Source organism: Ambystoma mexicanum, chromosome 5p (genome assembly GCF_040938575.1).
Source record: "Ambystoma mexicanum isolate Mex_15411 chromosome 5p, UKY_AmexF1_1, whole genome shotgun sequence".
Taxonomy (NCBI): domain Eukaryota; kingdom Metazoa; phylum Chordata; class Amphibia; order Caudata; family Ambystomatidae; genus Ambystoma; species Ambystoma mexicanum.
This window is the reverse complement of record NC_090930.1, coordinates 189,352,384-189,371,471: the sequence shown is the minus strand read 5'-3', so window position 1 is coordinate 189,371,471 and position 19,088 is coordinate 189,352,384. Positions and strand designations below refer to the sequence as shown.

At 41.6% G+C, this 19,088-nt stretch overlaps 1 protein-coding gene across 11 annotated transcripts in view; it reads right to left on the bottom strand.

Annotated features, from left to right (window-relative positions):
- The window catches only part of DCX (doublecortin), a 419,812-nt gene that overhangs the window by 64,228 nt on the left and 336,496 nt on the right, over positions 1-19,088 (bottom strand). For 4 of the 11 annotated variants that reach the window (XM_069612602.1, XM_069612597.1, XM_069612596.1 and 1 more), the window contains one exon: positions 10,980-11,030. The exons of 4 other annotated variants lie outside the window; for them this stretch is intronic. In XM_069612602.1, the coding sequence (XP_069468703.1) occupies positions 10,980-11,030 (51 nt within the window). The remainder of the gene's footprint in view (positions 1-10,979; positions 11,031-19,088) is intronic. 3 more of the 11 variants (XM_069612598.1, XM_069612603.1, XM_069612604.1) reach the window with 1 other exon arrangement.

The following is a 19,088-nucleotide window of genomic DNA, read 5'->3' as shown; positions in this document are numbered from 1 at the left end:
CTGTCCTGGATTCGCCATAACTTCCCTTGATAAATCCCAAATCTTGGAGTCCAATTCCAATCTCTCCCTCTCATATTTTTTTTTTCTGCCCACTTGATAAGCCCATTATAATCCCTCTTACAGTGCATTTAAACGCCTCCCATACTGTTTGTGCTCATACTTCTCCATTGTGATTTTCTTTCATGAAAAAATCTATCCCAGTAGTACGTGTCTCCAACAATCCTTCATCATGTAGAAGCAAAGTATTCATTCTCCAACTATAAGTTCTGTGTATCATGAAATCCAATTCCAAGTGCATCATGACATGCACATGATCGGACAGAAGAATATTGCCAATTCTGCTCATTCTGTAATTTTCGGCCAACCTCCCAGCCGTCAACAGCATGTCAATCCTGGAATAAACCTCATACGCCCCAGAGTAGAAACTATATTCTCTGGCTTTCAGGTGATCGAGCCTCCAATTGTCTTTCAAATTGTGTTCCATCAACAAGTCAATCAAAGACAGATAGTTATTATCTCTGTTTCCTAGTAGCCTGCATTTACTTTTATCCAAACCATGATCCAGTATCACATTAAAATCTCCTTCCAAGACAATATCCTTTGAACCTAAGTGTTGATTAATGTGTGCATCCTTCCTAAAACAATTTCCATCATCGACTGATGGTGCGCATATATTGCATATAATTACCCTGGTTCCTTGAATATTAATCAATAATGCAACTATCCGACCTTCCTGATCTGATCTCACTTTCAGAACTTGCAGTGGAGCGTTCTGACGTATTAAGATTGCTACACCTCTAGTTTTCGAATTATAAGAGGAACCATAAACCTTTCCAATCCACCCTTTTCCCAGTTTTTCATGTTCCCCATGCACAAGATGTGTCTCCTGCAGAAGGCATATATCACTCTTCCAGTCATCCAGAGAGCTCACGATCTCCTTTCTTTTAATCACATTGTTTAATCCATTCACATTCCATGTGACAACATTCAAATCTTCCATGGTTATATTTGCCCAATGTATTTTATGCACACCAAATTCAACACAACCAAAAAGGATACTAGACTCAAAATAAAACATGTACAAATAAGCCCCAAGTTCCCTCCCTCTGAAGTAAAAACAGAACAACAGCAACAGCTGTACAGCCTGAGACGAACAGTACATAACAAGAGGACCCATGTCCTAGGCGCCTATCCTAAATAATTTGAACTAAAAAAATCTTGAATTTTAAAATGAAACATCACCCCACACCCTCCCCCCACACTGGTATAATAATCATGCTTACATACGAAAAAAAAGAAACAAATTCAACTCCATAAATCCAGATCATATGAGTATCCGAACCCTATTCAATTCACTCCCATCCTGATGATGTCCATCAATGCCCCTAGAACCGATCCAACCCACCGACCAACCAAATCCCAGCCATACCATATCTAGCATACACCTGATTAAACCAAAGAGAACCCAACCAATTAACCATCATCCCAATCCCACCATGAGCACAAGAGAGAATCGTCCATTGAAAAAGCATATGATTCTATTGGGAACAACATAACCGCCCCCTATTCGTTCAGCAAGCTTTTTCATCAATACATATTGGCGAGTAATCCACACATGGCCCCTCCAACTAGATTACACCCCCACATAACTGCTCCGAAGATAGAAAGATGGATAATTTGAATAGTCCATACCCGGCATACCCAAAATTGTCAATTGGCCAGACCCCTCCTAACACCCACACCCCTTACCAACTATCATTTCATATGTTATCAAGCATAAAAGGCGGAAGTGAGCATCATACTTCCTGAAGCTTAAATCTTGGAAATTCATGGAAACATAACTCGGAGATCTAAAACGGTCGAGAGAATGGACATAAAAGCTCAAACCATCCTCCCGTCCCATTCCCTTGCCCCATGATCAGTGACAGATAAATCAATTGATAAGCATGTCTCAGTCTAAATTAACTGACTGCATCCCAGCATTAGAAGCAACAAGTATAAGGATGATCAATGCAAACAAATATGCTCACCCACAGTCCCGACCAGCATTCCCAACCCGGGCAGTGCATTAAACACCACTAAACATATTTAACAAGATAAATTACCACTTATCAGTGCGTAACACAATACAAACATCAACATCCAGGCTTTCCGTTAAATCCTTCAGGAACTTGTATTCCATCGTTCATAATCCATTAAATTTCTCACTATACATTTGTTAATATAACTCAAAAGAATCTGTGTATTTTCATATACACTCCAAAGATCAATTTCAAGGTTATCATGCCAAGTAATTATTTATCTGTTCTTATTTGTTCCTGATGAATAGCCTGCAATCCAATATGTTTCAAAATTCTCCCCACCACCTCAAGATGCTCGACATACATATCCTATGCAAGAACAAATATGCTAGAAAAAAATCGATCCATAAAGCATGTCTCAGACGTCCCTCTAGAAGACGATACAAAGCATATAGCCAATGTATTCAAAATCGCCAGGGAGCAAGAGAGAGTCTGATTCTGAGCAACCCCCTCCACAGTCATACCTCTGCCTTCTCAGACTCCAATAGATAGATGTAGAAGCTGCCCCAGCAGTGCCAAATCATACCGTACTGTGCATCTTGGGACGATGATATCACAAAGCGAATGTTTGTTATTTTTGTTATTTGTTGTTATTTATATAGCGCTACGAACCCTCAGGTATCTGAGCGCTGCTTATTACCCACGGTGTGTGGTGCTCATTTATCGACCTCGGAAGGATGAAAGGCTGAGTTTGGCCCCGCCAGGATTCGAACCTGCGTTAGCAGGCTCTGCACGGATGTCAAAGCGAGCGCTCTACTCGCTGTGCCACTTATTTCCCTTTTCAAAAAACATCCAGTAAAAGGCTGTTCACATAGAGCATCTCCATCATCCGAATACATTGCAAACACTCACGATTCGATCCCCCATGCTTTTCAACTAAGTCATCTTTTTGAAGCTGGGTATGTATCTAGAAGATGAAGTCAACTGATTTCAGCTCGTAGTAAATAGACGTGGTAGTCAAGCGTCACAATCGGGTAACTTTTGTTAATACAAGCCTCATATGCAGAGGTCCAGATCGCTGATGTCATCACGGCCAGCTGTACGCCACAGGGTCCTTTTTTCTAATCATCCTTGCATGCTACTTTAGATACACAAAACTCAGGTAAGCGTTCCAAACGAAATCCAAAACGTTTAACGGTATTGACTGGCCGGCGCCATTTTGTCTTCAATTCTTGAAATGTTACATCTTTATAATATAAATGAAAATAAAAAAAAATGAAAACATAAAAAATACCAGTGGGAGAGGGACAGATGACATCCCTTTTAGACTAAAGCTTTGTGTTAGATGAGGCTTTCAGGAGTCCAGCCAAGTTACAGCCTCGTTAGGATCTGAAGTAACTTTCACGCCCTCGGGTAGATATAGAGACAAGAGGTTGGCTCTATTCAGAAGCGCCATAACTCCCAAAAGCCGAGCCTTGTCTATATCACTTTTGAACGACCTCCTAATCACCAGGGTTTCCTTTGGGTAATCCGGACAGATGGAAATTAGGCAACCATTGAAATAGGCACTCATTTTGTCTCTTGCAGCTTTCAGAATATCTTTCTTCATCCTGGTGCTCATAACAGTGATCAGGATCTGCCTGGGTTTCAGATCGCCTCTTCTTCCAACTCTGTACACCTGATCAATGTCTCCTATGGTGATGCGATCAAAATTGAAACACTTCTTCAATATGTCTCTCACCAAGTTTGACAAATCCTCCTTGTTTTTCTCTGCCTCCTCTTCAATCCCCACAAGTCTTATATTTTTGCCTCCCAACTTCAAATCCAGCTCCAGAGTATTTCCTTTTTCTTTCTGCAACTCATCTTTCAGATTATTATATGCTCTGAAGCTGCCAGCAATTTCAGTGCTTATAGCATTGAAGCCACTCTCTAAGGTAGAGACCCGGGTGTCCATTTGAGAAACCATCAAACTGAGATCCGACATAGTAGATTTCACCTCTGCAACATACTTGGCTACTTTCATCAGAAGAGAATAAATATCCTGAGGGCTTGGGATCTCATCCATCTCTAGGGTTTGCTTAGACTTCTTAGGAACCAGATTTTCAGCAGTCTCAATCTTCTTCTTTGAGTTCATGATCACTTTATAATGATAGATGCAGAAGAGGGCCAGGAGCTACAGGGTTAAGCTGCTGCCTTTGCTGCCTGCATTCCAGAATCCTCAGTTACTGGGCAGTAGTGAGGATTATCACGATCATCCTCAGGGCAAATTGAGTGTGCTAATACTTTTGAAAAGGATTGGTTATTTTTGACTAAAAAAAACTAGCAGATGAGATTTTTTTTAATTGAAGAAAAGCACATCCAATCATAGATGACCACAATGAAAAGGGGGCTAAAAAACTCTATAAGGAAATCAGGGGGGCATGGGGAGCAAACAAATGAGAAAGTAGCCTTTTAAAAGCTCAGAACATGGGCAATGCCGCCAGAAAATACCTCCTGCATTCCGAGCTTTCTAATTAAGCAATAATGCCGTGTTCTGAGGGCCATTGCTGGCTCTTAATGGCCCTCGTCTCATGTTAATAGGCCAGAGCAAAGAAAGGGCCTTTAACAATGGCCATGGGATGCTACCACCTGATGATGGCCCAAGAAGGGGCACATTATTGCTATTTGAAAATTCCATCAATGAGGAAAGACGGTTCTGTTGAAGACAAGGTGAGAGAAAGGAGAAACATTAGCATGTTTTGCCAGATGACTTATACCAGCCAATATCGCCATCTACCAATGCTTTGTCAGCCTCAGAGCTGCCAATGTAGCAGTATTCTGATTGGCAGAGACAGTTGCCCAGGGTGTTAATTGCATCACATTATAAAGCAGACTGACATACATTGACTCTGGCTAATGTTTATGTTCTCAATGTGGGCACCCAACGCATCTTGCTTGATATTCAGCTCACCTTGATTCCTGTCAGTGGTGAGAATCTGATAGTGGGTGCTGATATTAATATTGATTATAATACGTTATTGGTTAGTCAGCAATAATACACGTAGACAGCTGTGCTCCAAATAGGCAGACCCTGTTGCTTTTTAAGGAAAATGGGGAGGAGTGGACCTCCAGCATAGGCTATGTTTGACAAACATTGATACATACTCATTTTCAAAGATTCATTTGACTTTAAAAGTTAAGAGTCTCGTGTCTTTGCCTTAACCGCTGGGATTGGAAAGAAAGATAGATAGATAGATAGATAGATAGATAGATAGATAGATAGATAGATAGATAGATAGATAGATAGATAGATAGATAGATAGATAGGCATAATACTATATAGCCTTTTATGCCTAACACGTATGTGTATATTGTTTGTGTCATGTATTCAGTGCTGGATTTCCCTTTCTAAATTACTTAAACCAAGCTATTCAATTAAGGACATTTCAAAGTCGGTGTCAGAATGATTGGCTCTGGTCCACCAAGTCAGGGAGCGAGCCATTCATCTCTTCATGAAGATGGGCTTAATTTTCTTTCTTTTTTTATGAAGAGGGGCTTATTTAGAATCCAAGTCTCTTCCCTCTTAACCCCCCTCTTTTTGATCAGGCTGTCAGCTGATCTGTGTTAACAGAAACTGAAGAAGATAATAGACAGAGGGGCCTTGAGGAGAAACGCGTGTCACCTCAGCACCTCTGCCTGCAGGGACGTCTTTCAAAATGTGCTTTGGTGAAAGGTGGACAACGCCTCTCTCCCTCGTGGAAATATCTGACTTTTGTTTATATAGCACACACACACCTGGGTTATGTAAGAGTTGTATCTAAGCTCTCGAGTCATATAAGAGGACAAACAGACTTAGAAAGAAATAGTGAGAGATTTAACTTCTTCTTGTGTTCAGATGGAGAGGCCATCACAAAAATACTGCCCGTCAAGGAACATGAAATGCACAAATACTTCCAATATCTCAAAGTCAACGTGGTATGTCCAACAGGGGGGCATGTAATTTCAATTCCAATCAATTTGATCAGCAAACTAGACAACCTATGGCCTCAGGTTCTGAAACTCATATATAATACCTAGACAGAGACTATCCTCTTTCTGGATAGTCTCGTGGGAGGATAGCTCAGGGGAAATGCACTCGCCTTGGATGCAAGATGATGCGGAGCAGCACAGGTTCGATTCCCGAGGCTGCCCATTGAAACCTCTTGGTATTAAGTACATTATAAATGACCAGTTACAATTACATCACAATTAAATTTTCTTCAAAAAATGATATTATTTCACCGGGCCATCCTCCAGTTAAAAATGATAATCCGACATCCCAAATCAAGCACAAAAGCAAACAAACAGTGTACATTCAAAAAGGGTCACTGGCTTACTAAGGAAGCAGACGATGTTCCATTCACAGCGGTGTAAACAATTCATATGAAGACAAATTCATATGATGAGAAACAATTGTTTTGCTCATGCAGGAGTTGAAAATGTATTAAATAGGTCAACACCCCTGTAGTGGACATGCTAACATTCTCACATAGAATAGGGATAAGGAAAATAGGGAGCATATAACACTCACCACCATCACATATACAAAGGAACGCGGATAGGATTTTGGAGTAGAAGTATAGTTTTCCTATTGTTTGAAGTTGGGAGTAAAATAATTTTTAGCATGTAAAAATGTAATGCCCATTGCCAGTGGGGTATCTGCTAGGCAATTAAAATATATTTAACTCTAAAAACAATATTGTTTTTGGTATCCATACTTATTTGTGCTTAGTAATTCACCTAGGAGTATAAGATCTCTTCCGGGGGCACTTCTCTGTTGGTACCATCAATCTTGTCATATCCGTGAAGATGTGGAAGCACGACATCAACTTCTTCTATGTGTCAATTTTTTCCCAAGCTATGTTGGGAGTATTTCTACTCCCACCCTTTTGTTCAAAGTGTTTGGCTGTTTTAGGGATTAAAAGTGGCTGGTTCTTATTCGTTTATTTGTTGAGTATTTGGTTCCTCCTCATCTCTATTATAGATTTGGTTACATGGAACATTTAGCATTTGGGAATTGCTATTAAAAGTCATGTGGGTCGCAACTTCAGAATTTAAAGGCCTAAATTGCCTTAATTCAGGAGACTCAGCTGTCTGAAGATGGTGTGCAATGCTTCCTTTTTCCTGCAGATGGCAGGCTCTGGAGGGGCTCTGGAGGGGTGGCAGTATTAGCTCTGTAAGGCTTCATTGCATGTAATATTGAATTTCAAAGCATTTGATGACAGGGATATATGGAGCTTCTTTTCATACATCACAATCGCAAAGAGTAGAAGTAAGTGCAATTCAGCTCCGTTTGAACCAAGAGAAATAACACTACAAAATGGATGGAGTTTTTTTTATTTGCTGGTTGATAAACACATGTGAACATATCAAACATAGCTTGACCCAATATGAATAATTTCAAATGTTGGCCTAACCTACAAAGGTGTAGAGCACATAAAGACTACATTTATTTGTTATAGCTGTGGATTGGAATATGCCTCTGGATTTATTTTTTTATAGAAAATGTAAATGTAAGCTAATGTTTCACTAGGTTCATAAATAATTATTTAGATTTATAGAACCTTCTCGTAACTTTGATTTTGGAAGACACCGCAAGCTGGAGTATCATGAATTAAATTTCTGATCCACTGCCAATGATTCTTGGTCTAAATTGGATTGCATTTTTACAAGCAAAGTTTTCACCCAGTCAAATATTAAATGTGTTTCTGACTGTGCTCTAGTGACGTGTATGTTTGATTGGGATGAAGTGGGTTTTAAGAAAATGATGGTTTCTTGAAAGATGATAACTTTACTGGGTTTACAGAAGGCTGTCTGTATTAATGAATGTGAAGGCTCAGATTTCTCAAGTTTATGGGACGCTTCCAGGCGCCCCTTATGAAAGTTTGTACTTGGAAATGTAGCTAACAAATATAGGATCTGGGCAACTAGGTCCCACCAGACTCTTATGAATGTTAAAAATCTTGAATCAATGTACTTAATATTATTGGTAGGGATAATATGAATAAGCTGCTCCATGCCACTATAGATTATGATACTAAATGTACTCTCAGATCCAGTGGCACGCTTCTTAGAATTAATGCAACCTCTAATGGAGGTAAAAATAGATCTATGGAACAAGAGAAAGAAGATTGCTGCCTGGAGGAAGGAAAATATGATCGTAAAATAGGATAAAGGAAGTGGTTCATCTGACTGAAGATATTTAAATTCTTAGTCGCATTAAGAAGCCATTAGCATGCAATAGTATGCATGAAACTTTGGGAGCCCCCTTTTCAGTTTTAGAGATTATTCATGTTCAGCTAAATAAAGGTGAGGCTCCAGGTACAGATGGAACATCAGTGCTTCTCTCAATTTTGCCTTTACTCACTTCTAGATTTACTGTTTTATATAACCCCTTTGTATGAGGAAGGTAGCATGCAATTTCCCAGAGCCTACCATTTTGAACATTCACAAACCTGGTAGAGAAACATCATAATTGAAAACATTTTGCAAATTTGCTGGTGATTAGATTGGAACATTTCATACTCTTCATAAATAATATGTAACAAACAGGTTTTATACATGTTTGGGGATCCTCATCAAACATAATGTTCCACTATTAGTTTTGTTGAAAAGACCTCCAGGGAAAATGCCACGATTGACAGGGATGCAGAGAAAGTTTCTGATTGTTTGAGATGGTGATTTTAAGAGCTTCATTAAGATGGGATAGATTTAGACCAAATTTTCGTTCCATAATAAATTTGCTTTATAATAATCTCAAATCTTGCCAATTTGTTAATGGGTGGATTATCCATATTTTACTTTGTTAAGAATAACTAGGAGCAGTAGTCATCTTTCTGTAGTTCTATTCTTTTAACATTAGATCCTAACTTGGAGTGGGTAGGATCAAATTCACTCATTAAAGGTGTGGTTGTAAACATACAGAGGCAAAGGTACCAGCTTATGTCAATGACCTACTCTTATATTTAGAATATGTGGCACTTCTTTAACATCATTTAGAAATTGGTTATGATTCTTAAGTGCAAGGGTGTAAGCTGAACATAGACAAGTTCAATATATTGCCATTTTTTGTACACTGATTAGGGAGAATTTAACGGGATTGGATCTCAAATAGCAATGCATTGTAAAACAATATTTGTACTTGCATTTGACTAATGTATGATCCAAATTCTGTAGCATTTAATAGTGAAGAAATCAATTCTAAAATTCAAACTTGTATCAAGAGTTGATGTCCACTTTTATTTCAATGGTGGAAAATGTGTCAATGCAAAAAGGATGACCTCTCTAGTTCTATACCCACTCTCTTATCATTTTATTTAAGTGCCCTGATAGTTTCATTAGATCAATCGATAAACTCTTATTTATATGTGTGTGGGTCAGGAGAAGAATGCCATCATTGAAACCTCCAACATTTGCCTTTGTGTAATGTCTTAATTTGATGGATAATGATTTGGAGACAAATAATGCTCTACTTTGTTGAAGGTTGAGTCAACCATGATATCGCTCATTCTAAAAAGATGTATGCATACATTACTCAGTTGAAATTGAAGACCATCTGCCAATTTAAGTAAGTAAAGTGCTTTAAAAATAGGTTCACTAAATGTTCTCTGGAAATGTGGACTCATTTAGTTATGTGTATTACGTGTAATCATAAAATACAAATTAGAGGAGCTTGTATCTTTTCACCGTCAAAGATTTAGACAGATATATTTATGGTGAACCACATCTCCAGTAGCAGAAAGATTTTCCCATGTTCTACTTTACAATTCAAATTTGAACTGTTGGAAGAGGACCATATTGAGTATAGTTAGTTGTTATAACTTATTATTAAATTATTTCCTATCAGTAGGACTTTACTTGTGGATCATGATGATCTGCGAGGTACTGCTGACCTTATTTACTGTTTAGTCTAAATTATTTTAATGAGCCATCATAATAGGCCTCATGATGAGAATGGTGGTAATTTTGTGCAAATTACTGCAAAACTAGATTACTAACACAAACACTTGTGTCAGCGAAATTACATCCAGATTAGGTGAGGCAGTATGAGATTTGTATCAGTTCTCATTCATGGAGTCTATAAGACTCCATGGTGGATTTGGAGTAATTACCACATGCATCGATCAGCTTTGTTAATTCCTTTAGGTTTTGACATTTACATGGAGGATTTACCCCCAGCACTTGGTTGGAAGTAACTCCTCCACTTTAATGCCAAATTCTTAGTTTTCCGGTGCAGTAAAATGCCAAAGTGGAAATGCGGCGAATGTTTTTACTGCTTGGAATTGTAACTTACTTTTATTTTTGTTATTGTAGGTATTTCATTTATATTTATTGAAATAACATATATGTATAGTATTCATTCATGTTTTTGAAGACTGAGTAGAAATATGGATTAATAATTAATTTGTGGAAAGCAGTACATTCTTAATTGGATTTTGCATGGATTTAGAGCTTCAGTTAGAAACATTTTGGTGAATATCCATTGCTCTATTGCTTGATTTAGGGCCTGAATAACAGAAGTGTTTTATAATGGTGCAGTCCCATAGGAAACTGCTCTGTGAATCAGGCCCTTAGTCTTTCTTTACTACATTTTTCTAGGTGAGTATTCTATTTCTTATTGTGATATGATGATGATATTGCACTGTTGCACACTCTTACCGGTTCAATGGTTTGCAATAAAATTATGTGCTAACACAAGACTATTTGAGATAACTTTTAAGTAGATAAAAAAGGTGGATCACACATATGTGTGTAAAGATTGTAGGATGAAATATATGATGGTAAGAAGTGAGGCAAACATATGACGAGGGACAGAGTGGGAAGCGACTTTAAGATGCCATAACTCACCACAACATCATGCACATTGTAGTACACCACTAAGAACAAACAATGATGCCAAGGACAAAAGACAGCTGGAGTCTTAAAAAGCAGATCGCTTACCAGGTCCATCCGTTGTGCAAGATGAGCTTCGGGAGCCACAGGTACCTGCAGCTTTTTCAAAAATTTGATAAAAGGTAAAGTGACTAGGGGAATTTTGAGAGCCAAAGCCTTGTGTTTTATGCCATATATTCACTTACATTAAAGATGTGAGTATATACATTATGTGACTCCACTTTAAAGTCCATATATTTGGAATATGAATTAGACTGTAAAGTTTAAACAAATAAAAACCTCTTTGAAATATTAACAAATGATATGGATTTTATTCAGAGGATTCCTCAAAAGTCATACCTCAACAAACTGAAAAATAATCTAATATTTTAGTTAAAATTTAACATAGACAATGTTGAGCAATTTGTTTTGCGATAAGTTACAAATGTGAATTATTCCTATTTATAAAAGGGACAAACTTGTCTGTCAACCAAATGGTGAAAATCAATGGGATGTTTTACAGTTCTAACAATGAATTTGAATGAAAATATATATAATTAATACATTTCTGTAGATATTCTTTGCATAAATTCGGCTATTCTGAAAACCCAACTCAATTTTACTTATTGTGACATGAAATTCAGGCCTCAATATCTTGATTGCTTCTCACTATTTTTGAATAATGAATTCAACTATTTATTTGTTTATAAATAACAGTTACTTTGCACAAAACAAGATGATTCCCTTCCTGGTAGTCTTAAATTGAAAAACCTATTAAACAAACACTCGATTGTATTTGTGAATTACAACTTTAAAAAAAAAAAAAGAACAATCAATGTTTGTTTCTATCACGTCATTCTTATTCTATCTATATACACATACATGAATACATATACACAGGTATCACGATTGCTGTAATTATATTCTGTACATTTGATTCTAGTCATAGAACTTGTAAATCAGCCTTGCGACCCTGAGCAATCATAAGAAGAAAAGGCCAGAAATAACCTCACCTGTGGCTTCAACCCATGCGAAGAAGGTAAAGTATTTATGCGAAGAAGGTAAAGTATTTGGAAGCTAACAATTTTAAGCGGCACTAAATTGTCTTTGATTTTTCTTTTTAGTAGAGCAATAATAACCAATTGAACAAGCAGAGGTCAGCTATTGATCAAAGAGACAGAGGTCACAAACATGATTAAAAAAAGCCCAAATGCTAACATTAAGAGGAAATTGAAAACAGGAAAAGGAAACAAAACATGTAACCTAAAATTGGCATTGCTGAAGACTGCTCCTCTGAAATTATGAAGTTTGAGGGGCTTTTGATGATAGCCCATTTTATGAGGATATATGTGTATGGTTCTCTGATCAGTCTGAAAATTGATTATTGTAATGATTTATATACTGGTATTTCATCTCAGTAGCTTTCTCAACTGGAAAAGCTTCAAAGTGCATCAGTTTGTCTGATCTCCCGGGACTATACCTGGTGACGGTCTCTTCATTGGTTGCCGGCAAGAAAAAGAAATGATTTTAAAAAATTATGTTTGGCATTTAAATGCCCACACAGCCTTGCTCCCTTAGATCTACAGAATAAAATCCACAGATATACTCCTCCATGCACATTACCTTCCAGGATAAGATACTACTTATTATTCCTCCATCTACTTTCTCTCAGAGAGGAGATATCTGGAATACACTATTACAGAAGACACGGGGAAATGGAATAATTGCTGAAATTTCCAAAGGCAATCAAAACCTGGTTATTTTGTTTGTTCTGCTCAAGCTTCTTTGCAGGGAACTTCTGTTTATCACTGGATTCTACTGGTAGAACAGTGGCTTGCAACGTGACGCAGATCATTCTGCACGTGGCATGCTATAAATGTGGATTACAATCAAAGACTGAATACGGTGGCCCCAGCCCTCTTCCACATGTTCAAATGTCAAGCTTCTGAACCCCAACCTTGGAAATGAATGATCCACATTGGGGAGACTGGAAGGATTCTTCAGGCTTCCCACAGGTGACGAGGCAGCCACATGCCCCAGAGCTCCCCTGGCACTCTGTATAGGCTGTGTTCTGCCATGCACAGTTCCTGCATACAGGTGGAGGATGCTCTTTTGTTCATAGGGCTAGTGGTCCTTTACTGTGCATGGCACTGCACACTGAACACATGCACACTGGGTCTGAACACTTCTCTAAGAAGGAAGGGCAGGGCCAAGCTCACTGTAGCTCAAATAGCAGTAGCCTCAAGCAGCTTGAGTGGTTTCCATAAGGCATGTTTGTAGGCTAAGAGAAAGTGCAATGTCTAGGTGCACAGTGCTTCCAATCATCCTATTTATTTGACCCAACTTAAAAGGGGATATTATAAAAGGTACTTACCATGTTGGTTGTGGGTCAAAATAACAAAATGTTTTAATGCAATTTTGTTTCTGCATTTATTTGCTGTGAAAGGGTAGATGGGGGCTTGAAGTAAGGTATATGGAAAGTGGGGTGAGAACAGGCGAGGGTGGGTGCAGGGTTCTCCCTTGCTTTTTGTGGCTGCGACCAAAAACACAAGTTGTTCTAGTGAAGAACAAAAGAAAATTAGATCGATGGGAGTAGAGGGTGTAGGTAAGCACAGAAGACACATAACATAGTCTTCCTATAAATAGTGACCTATTGGATATCCAAAACCCTATTGTAAGGCCACAGACATGTCTCCACCCTCAGAGAAGTTTTTTAAGATGACTGATAACTTTGTCCCTTTTCTCCACTGAGTAATTTTGTTTGGCTTACCAGATGGAGCTCAGTTTTGGCAAGTAGAAACGCAATAGGAATAGACAAAAGAACGTAGACACGTCTCCGACTAACTTGCCACCCTGCAACATCAGTTGTGAGATGCAAGACAGTAGGAAGAGCCACTGTTCGCTATCTATACCACAAACCAAGAGCTGAGGTTATTGATTAGAACTATAACTATTTTCCCACAACTACCTCGCCGTCTTTGATGCCATTTAAAATCCTTAAATAATGAACCACAAACTAGGAACGTCTCTATCAATTGTTACATCACACTGATGATAGTATGCTCCTAGAACTGACACAAAATGCTTGACACTCGTTCTGGGTAGGCCTGTGTAAATAGAAGAGACATCTTGAGAAAAGCAAGGTAGTATAAAGTGGTCAACTCTAGGGAAGTGCACGTGGGGGCCAAATTAGAAACGAATTCAAGTCCTGATGACTGCACTAAATATAATAACTACCCGGTGGGGCGGGTTTAGGACTTCCAGGCAATGAGCAAACTCAGAACGGGGACATTACCAAACGGTAATCGCGCCGATCCAGGCCTCCTCACTGTGGAAGGCCATCTTCCCTGCCAGGTAACGAGGTGAGTGTTTCCCATGTGCCCCTCCCGCCTCCACTCACCCCCTTTTCCACAGCTTTCACACCCTCCCACCCACATCCAACTTACCTTCCTAATCCTTCTCCTGCGCCGGGAACACTACTGTTCCCGGCACGACTCGCCGTCATGGAAAGCAGGAAGAGACTGCTTATTTCTTTCTCACCCCATCCTTGGCAGACATCTTTTTTGTCTTTCTTTTAAGTTGCAAAACCTTAAAAAACCAATTAGGCCCCGGGCCAATGATTCGCTCAGGTCTGTAACTATGGGCGCCGGGGCATTACCTGAAATGGTAATGCCCCTCCCCCCCCTCAGCTCGGGGCTTCGTGCTTAATTATTGTGAATTATCTTCTACTTTGGCAGTCAGTGTAAAAGGCATACATCAAAGGTGGGGGAAGCTACATCATGAGATTTGATTTCAAGTCTAAGGTCCAGATGCTGAATCAATACGTGAAATTGTATGAGGCCAAAAGGATATCGCCAATGCCTTAAACCAGCTGCCGTATACCGTGCTGTTTGGTCTCCTATAACTATGATTAAATTATATAAGGTGCCAATGCGACCGTAGATGAAATTATGTAAGCGCTAAACAAACACATATGCCCTCATTTTGCAGTACAACCTCACTATTGGCAATCACCCCCATGTCGGGTGCGGACACAGCGCCGGTAACGGCCTGCCAACCCAAGCCCAGGCAGGCCTGAATAAATCAGTGAGGCTGTGAGCCATTACCGGCCATGCTTGCCACTGGACAAAGGGATGATAGCCATTTGTTTATTTTATCTTTTTCGGGAGATTGGCTGCACGTATTGCGCAATGCCAATCTCACAAAAAAAAAAAAAAGATGTCTGCCACGATAGGAAAGGGGACAAAGTCCTTTTCCATTTCTATGGTGCCGTACGTGGGCGTGAGGAGCGCAGGGAACAGAGCAGAAAGCTCCGGACCAACAGGAAAGTTGGGAGGCAGTGAGGGGTGGGGAAAGGGTATGCTTTGTTTTGGGGGTGAATGGAGGGTGGGGAGGTTGGGAGGCACCAGGGAGGCCTACCCACATAAAAAAAATGTTTTTTTAAAAGGACACCTCCCCCCGGATCCGACGATGGATAAGACGCTTCCAGCCTCGAGGGAGGACTTCCGCAAATCTCTCGCCTTGGCGAAATTCTTGCGGGAAACTGAAACAATCGACATATGGAGATTCCACAACCAAGGGGAAAGGGACCTTCTTTTCGCACGTGCACAAAGGCTACTCACGCATCGACCTCCTGCTCGCTACGAATAACCTGGCCCCCTGCGTGGAGAAGATTCAAATCGGACCAATCGCAATATCGGACCATGCTCCAGTCACGATGGTGGTGTCTATCCACGGGGCCCCTGAGCCTACGCAGAGGCAATGGAAACTGCAAGATTACATCCTGACAGATATATCGGCTAGCTCGGACCTCGCGGAGGCAATTCGGAATTACTTCTCAGAGAACACGACCCCCGACTCCTCAACAGCCACGGTGTGGGACGCCATGAAGCCGGTGATCCGAGGGGTCGCAATGGACCTAACAGCCAGACTCAAGCGCCAAAACCTACTCAAGCAACAAAAGCTCGAGCAAAAACTCACAGCCCTAGAAGACAAACTCAAAGCCTGCTACAAGAAAACAACGCACCAAGAACTCAAGAAAACTAAAAGGGAGCTCGAGATCCACCTGGCGGACCGAGCCGCCAAAGCATTAACTTATACCAAACAATACTATTACCTGAACAGTAACAAAGCGAACAAACTCTTAGCATACAAACCGAAAAAGTTACAAACCAGGAACCATATCCAATCTCTGCAAGACAGGAACGGCACCTTATTCCACCGGGACCCCGAAAAACTCGGGTTAATGGTGCAACACCACGAGGAAATCATGGCAGGGCCCCCAATAGCCACCTCAGCCATTACCCAATTCTTGACCCTAGCACCAAAGAAACAGCCACCTCCATCCCTAGCGAACTTAGAGGGCCCTATCTCAGAGGAGGAAGTGAGCGAGACGATCCGCCGCCTGAAGAACACAACACCTGGCCCAGATGGGTTTACAGCAAAATTCTACAAAAAATTCGCTCACCTGCTAGCCCCACAGCTGGCAAATCTATTCAACTCATTCCTATCCACCGGCTTCACGTCCCCCTCCATGAACGAGTCAATAACAGTGCTGATCCCTAAACCAGGAAAAGACCAAACACAATGTTCATCGTACAGGCCCATCTCGCTCCTAAACAACGACGCGAAGATATTCGCAAAAATCTTAGCAAATAGGCTATCCCCTTTCCTTCCAGAGCTCATCCACCCGGACCAGACCGGATTCATCCCGGGTCGGGGTACCCAAGACAACATTCGCAGAACCATCAACATCATTGAATCAGCGAACAGACTGGGCACAAAACTGGCAGTCCTCTCCTTAGATGCGCATAAAGCTTTCCACATGCTCGACTGGGGCTATATTAGGAACACACTAGAGTACTTCGGCTTTGGCCCAAACTTCGCAAAATGGGTTCTGGCCATCTACCAAAAACCCTCTACAAACCTTCGCCTCAACGGGACAAAATCCAGTAGAATAAACATAACTAGAGGCACAAGACAGGGATGCCCTCTTTCCCCACTTATATTTGCCCTATCTATGGAACCATTCGCTGAAAGGGTCCGCCGAAATGCATCAATATCAGGCCTAACGTACAAAAAAGAATCCTACAAAATTGCGCTCTACGCAGACGATGTGCTCCTCACACTCACCAGTCCGGAAGAGTCAATAAGAGCCCTATGGCAAACACTCGAAGAATTCCGAGCAGCCTCGGGATTCACAATAAACATCTCTAAATCCATCGCACTGGGCATTAACATCCCAAGAAAGACCAAGGCTCATCTCGAAGAGGAGTTCCAAATTCCCTGGGCCGGTAGCAGCTTCAACTACCTGGGGGTGCAGATACCCAATAAAACAGAGAAACTGTACAAGACCAATTTCCCGGCACTCTTCAGAGACCTGAGAAAGGACATTAACCGCTGGAAAAAACAGGAAATCTCCTGGTTCGGCCGAACGACTGCGATAAAAATGAATCTCACGCCACGGCTGCTATACCACGCCCAAGCCCTGCCGGTGTCGATCCGGGAAAAGGCCCTGCAAAAACTGCAAAGGGAGGTGTTGAATTTAGTCTGGGCGGAAAGAAATCCCGCATCCCAAAACGCATTATGCTCCGAAGCACTGCCCTGGGTGGCCTAGGGGTCCCAGACGTGTCAAGATATTGCCTCGCAGCCCAACTAGCCCCGGCCTTTGCCTGGAAGCTTCCAACCAACCGACCCCGGTGGTTAACTCTGGAGGAAGATTGGTGTCAGACCCCACTGGAATCCTTGCCCCACTCCAGGGAGCTCGGGGGGGCCAGGGACCTTGGCCCCCTATCAGCAACAAGAAACACAGTTGCCAGCTGGAGGGCGGCTGCACGCCGGTGGAAATGCAGGAGCACAATGGGTCCACTTACGCCAATTTGGAACAACCCTGACTTCTCCCCCGGAATCACACCAAACCAGTTCACGGAGTGGCGAGCCGGCGGCTTAGAAACGATCTCCGATTTCTTCGAAAACGGCCTCCCCCTGAACTTCGAAGAGTGCAAAACAAAGTTCAAGATCCAGGAAACAGAAAGGTTCCGCTACTCCCAGCTGAGGCACTGGCTATCGCACCCTCTGGTTAGGAAACTAGGCAGCAGGGAGCTAACAGCACTGGAACACTCCCTCTTGACAACCCCCCCTAAGGGGAAAATATCAGCCCTGTACAAAATCCTAGACAGAACAGACCCCGGAAAAAAAGAGCCATATATGGTGAAATGGGAAGAGGACATCGGGAGACCGATTGAGCTGGAGGAATGGCAACACATCTGGTCCCGCGCTCTGAAAAGCTCGAAATGCGTAACGAACAAAGAATGTGCGTTTAAAGTTTGCTATAGGTGGTACAGAACCCCGTCATTCCTCAACAAATGCAACCCGGCTATCCCAGCGCAATGCTGGAGGGGATGCCCGGACCGCGGGACTCTATTCCACCTCCTCTGGTCCTGCCCCAAAGCCGCCCTATTTTGGGAAAACATCCTGGAACAAATTAAGACAATCACCGGACTCAACATCCCCTGGGACCCAGGGATTGTGCTTCTGGGGTCGACAGGAGAAGGCCAATTCCCTCTAACCGGCAACATGGCAGACCTATGCTCCCACCTCTTGACAGCCGCCAAAATCTCCATCGCCAGACTCTGGAAAAACCCGGAGGGTCCATCCACACAGATGTGGTGGTCTAAATGCTGGGAAATCGCTGCAGCGGAGAAAGTCACAGCCATCAGGTCAGGCAGTAAACCCAAATTTGAATGCACATGGGCGCCCTTTCTGGACTATGCGCAGCAATTCCCCGGGGTGACAAGGCAGCCACCTAGCTTACGCTGGATGGAAACCCAAGACTGAAAAAGAAAACACAGCCCTAAGCCAGACAAGCAACTGAGTTCTCCCAGTTCTCCGAAATGCCACGAACGATAAACCGAGTTCCCCGGACTTGGAAGACCTGACACCAAAGCACCCCAGCAGAATCCAGTGAAAGTGCCACTCCGAACCCTTGAAACAGACTCCTTGGCGAAACAGATAGTAACCTGTTCATGTGTAAAATCAGCTCCTTGTGAAAACTGCTCCTTGTCTCTTGCCCCCCCCCCCTTCTTTCCCTTTTTCCTCCCCCCCATCCTGTTGTAGTTGTTACTGTTATTATTTCTTTTGCTTTTATTAATGAAGAGAACGCAAGATTAGCTTAGACTA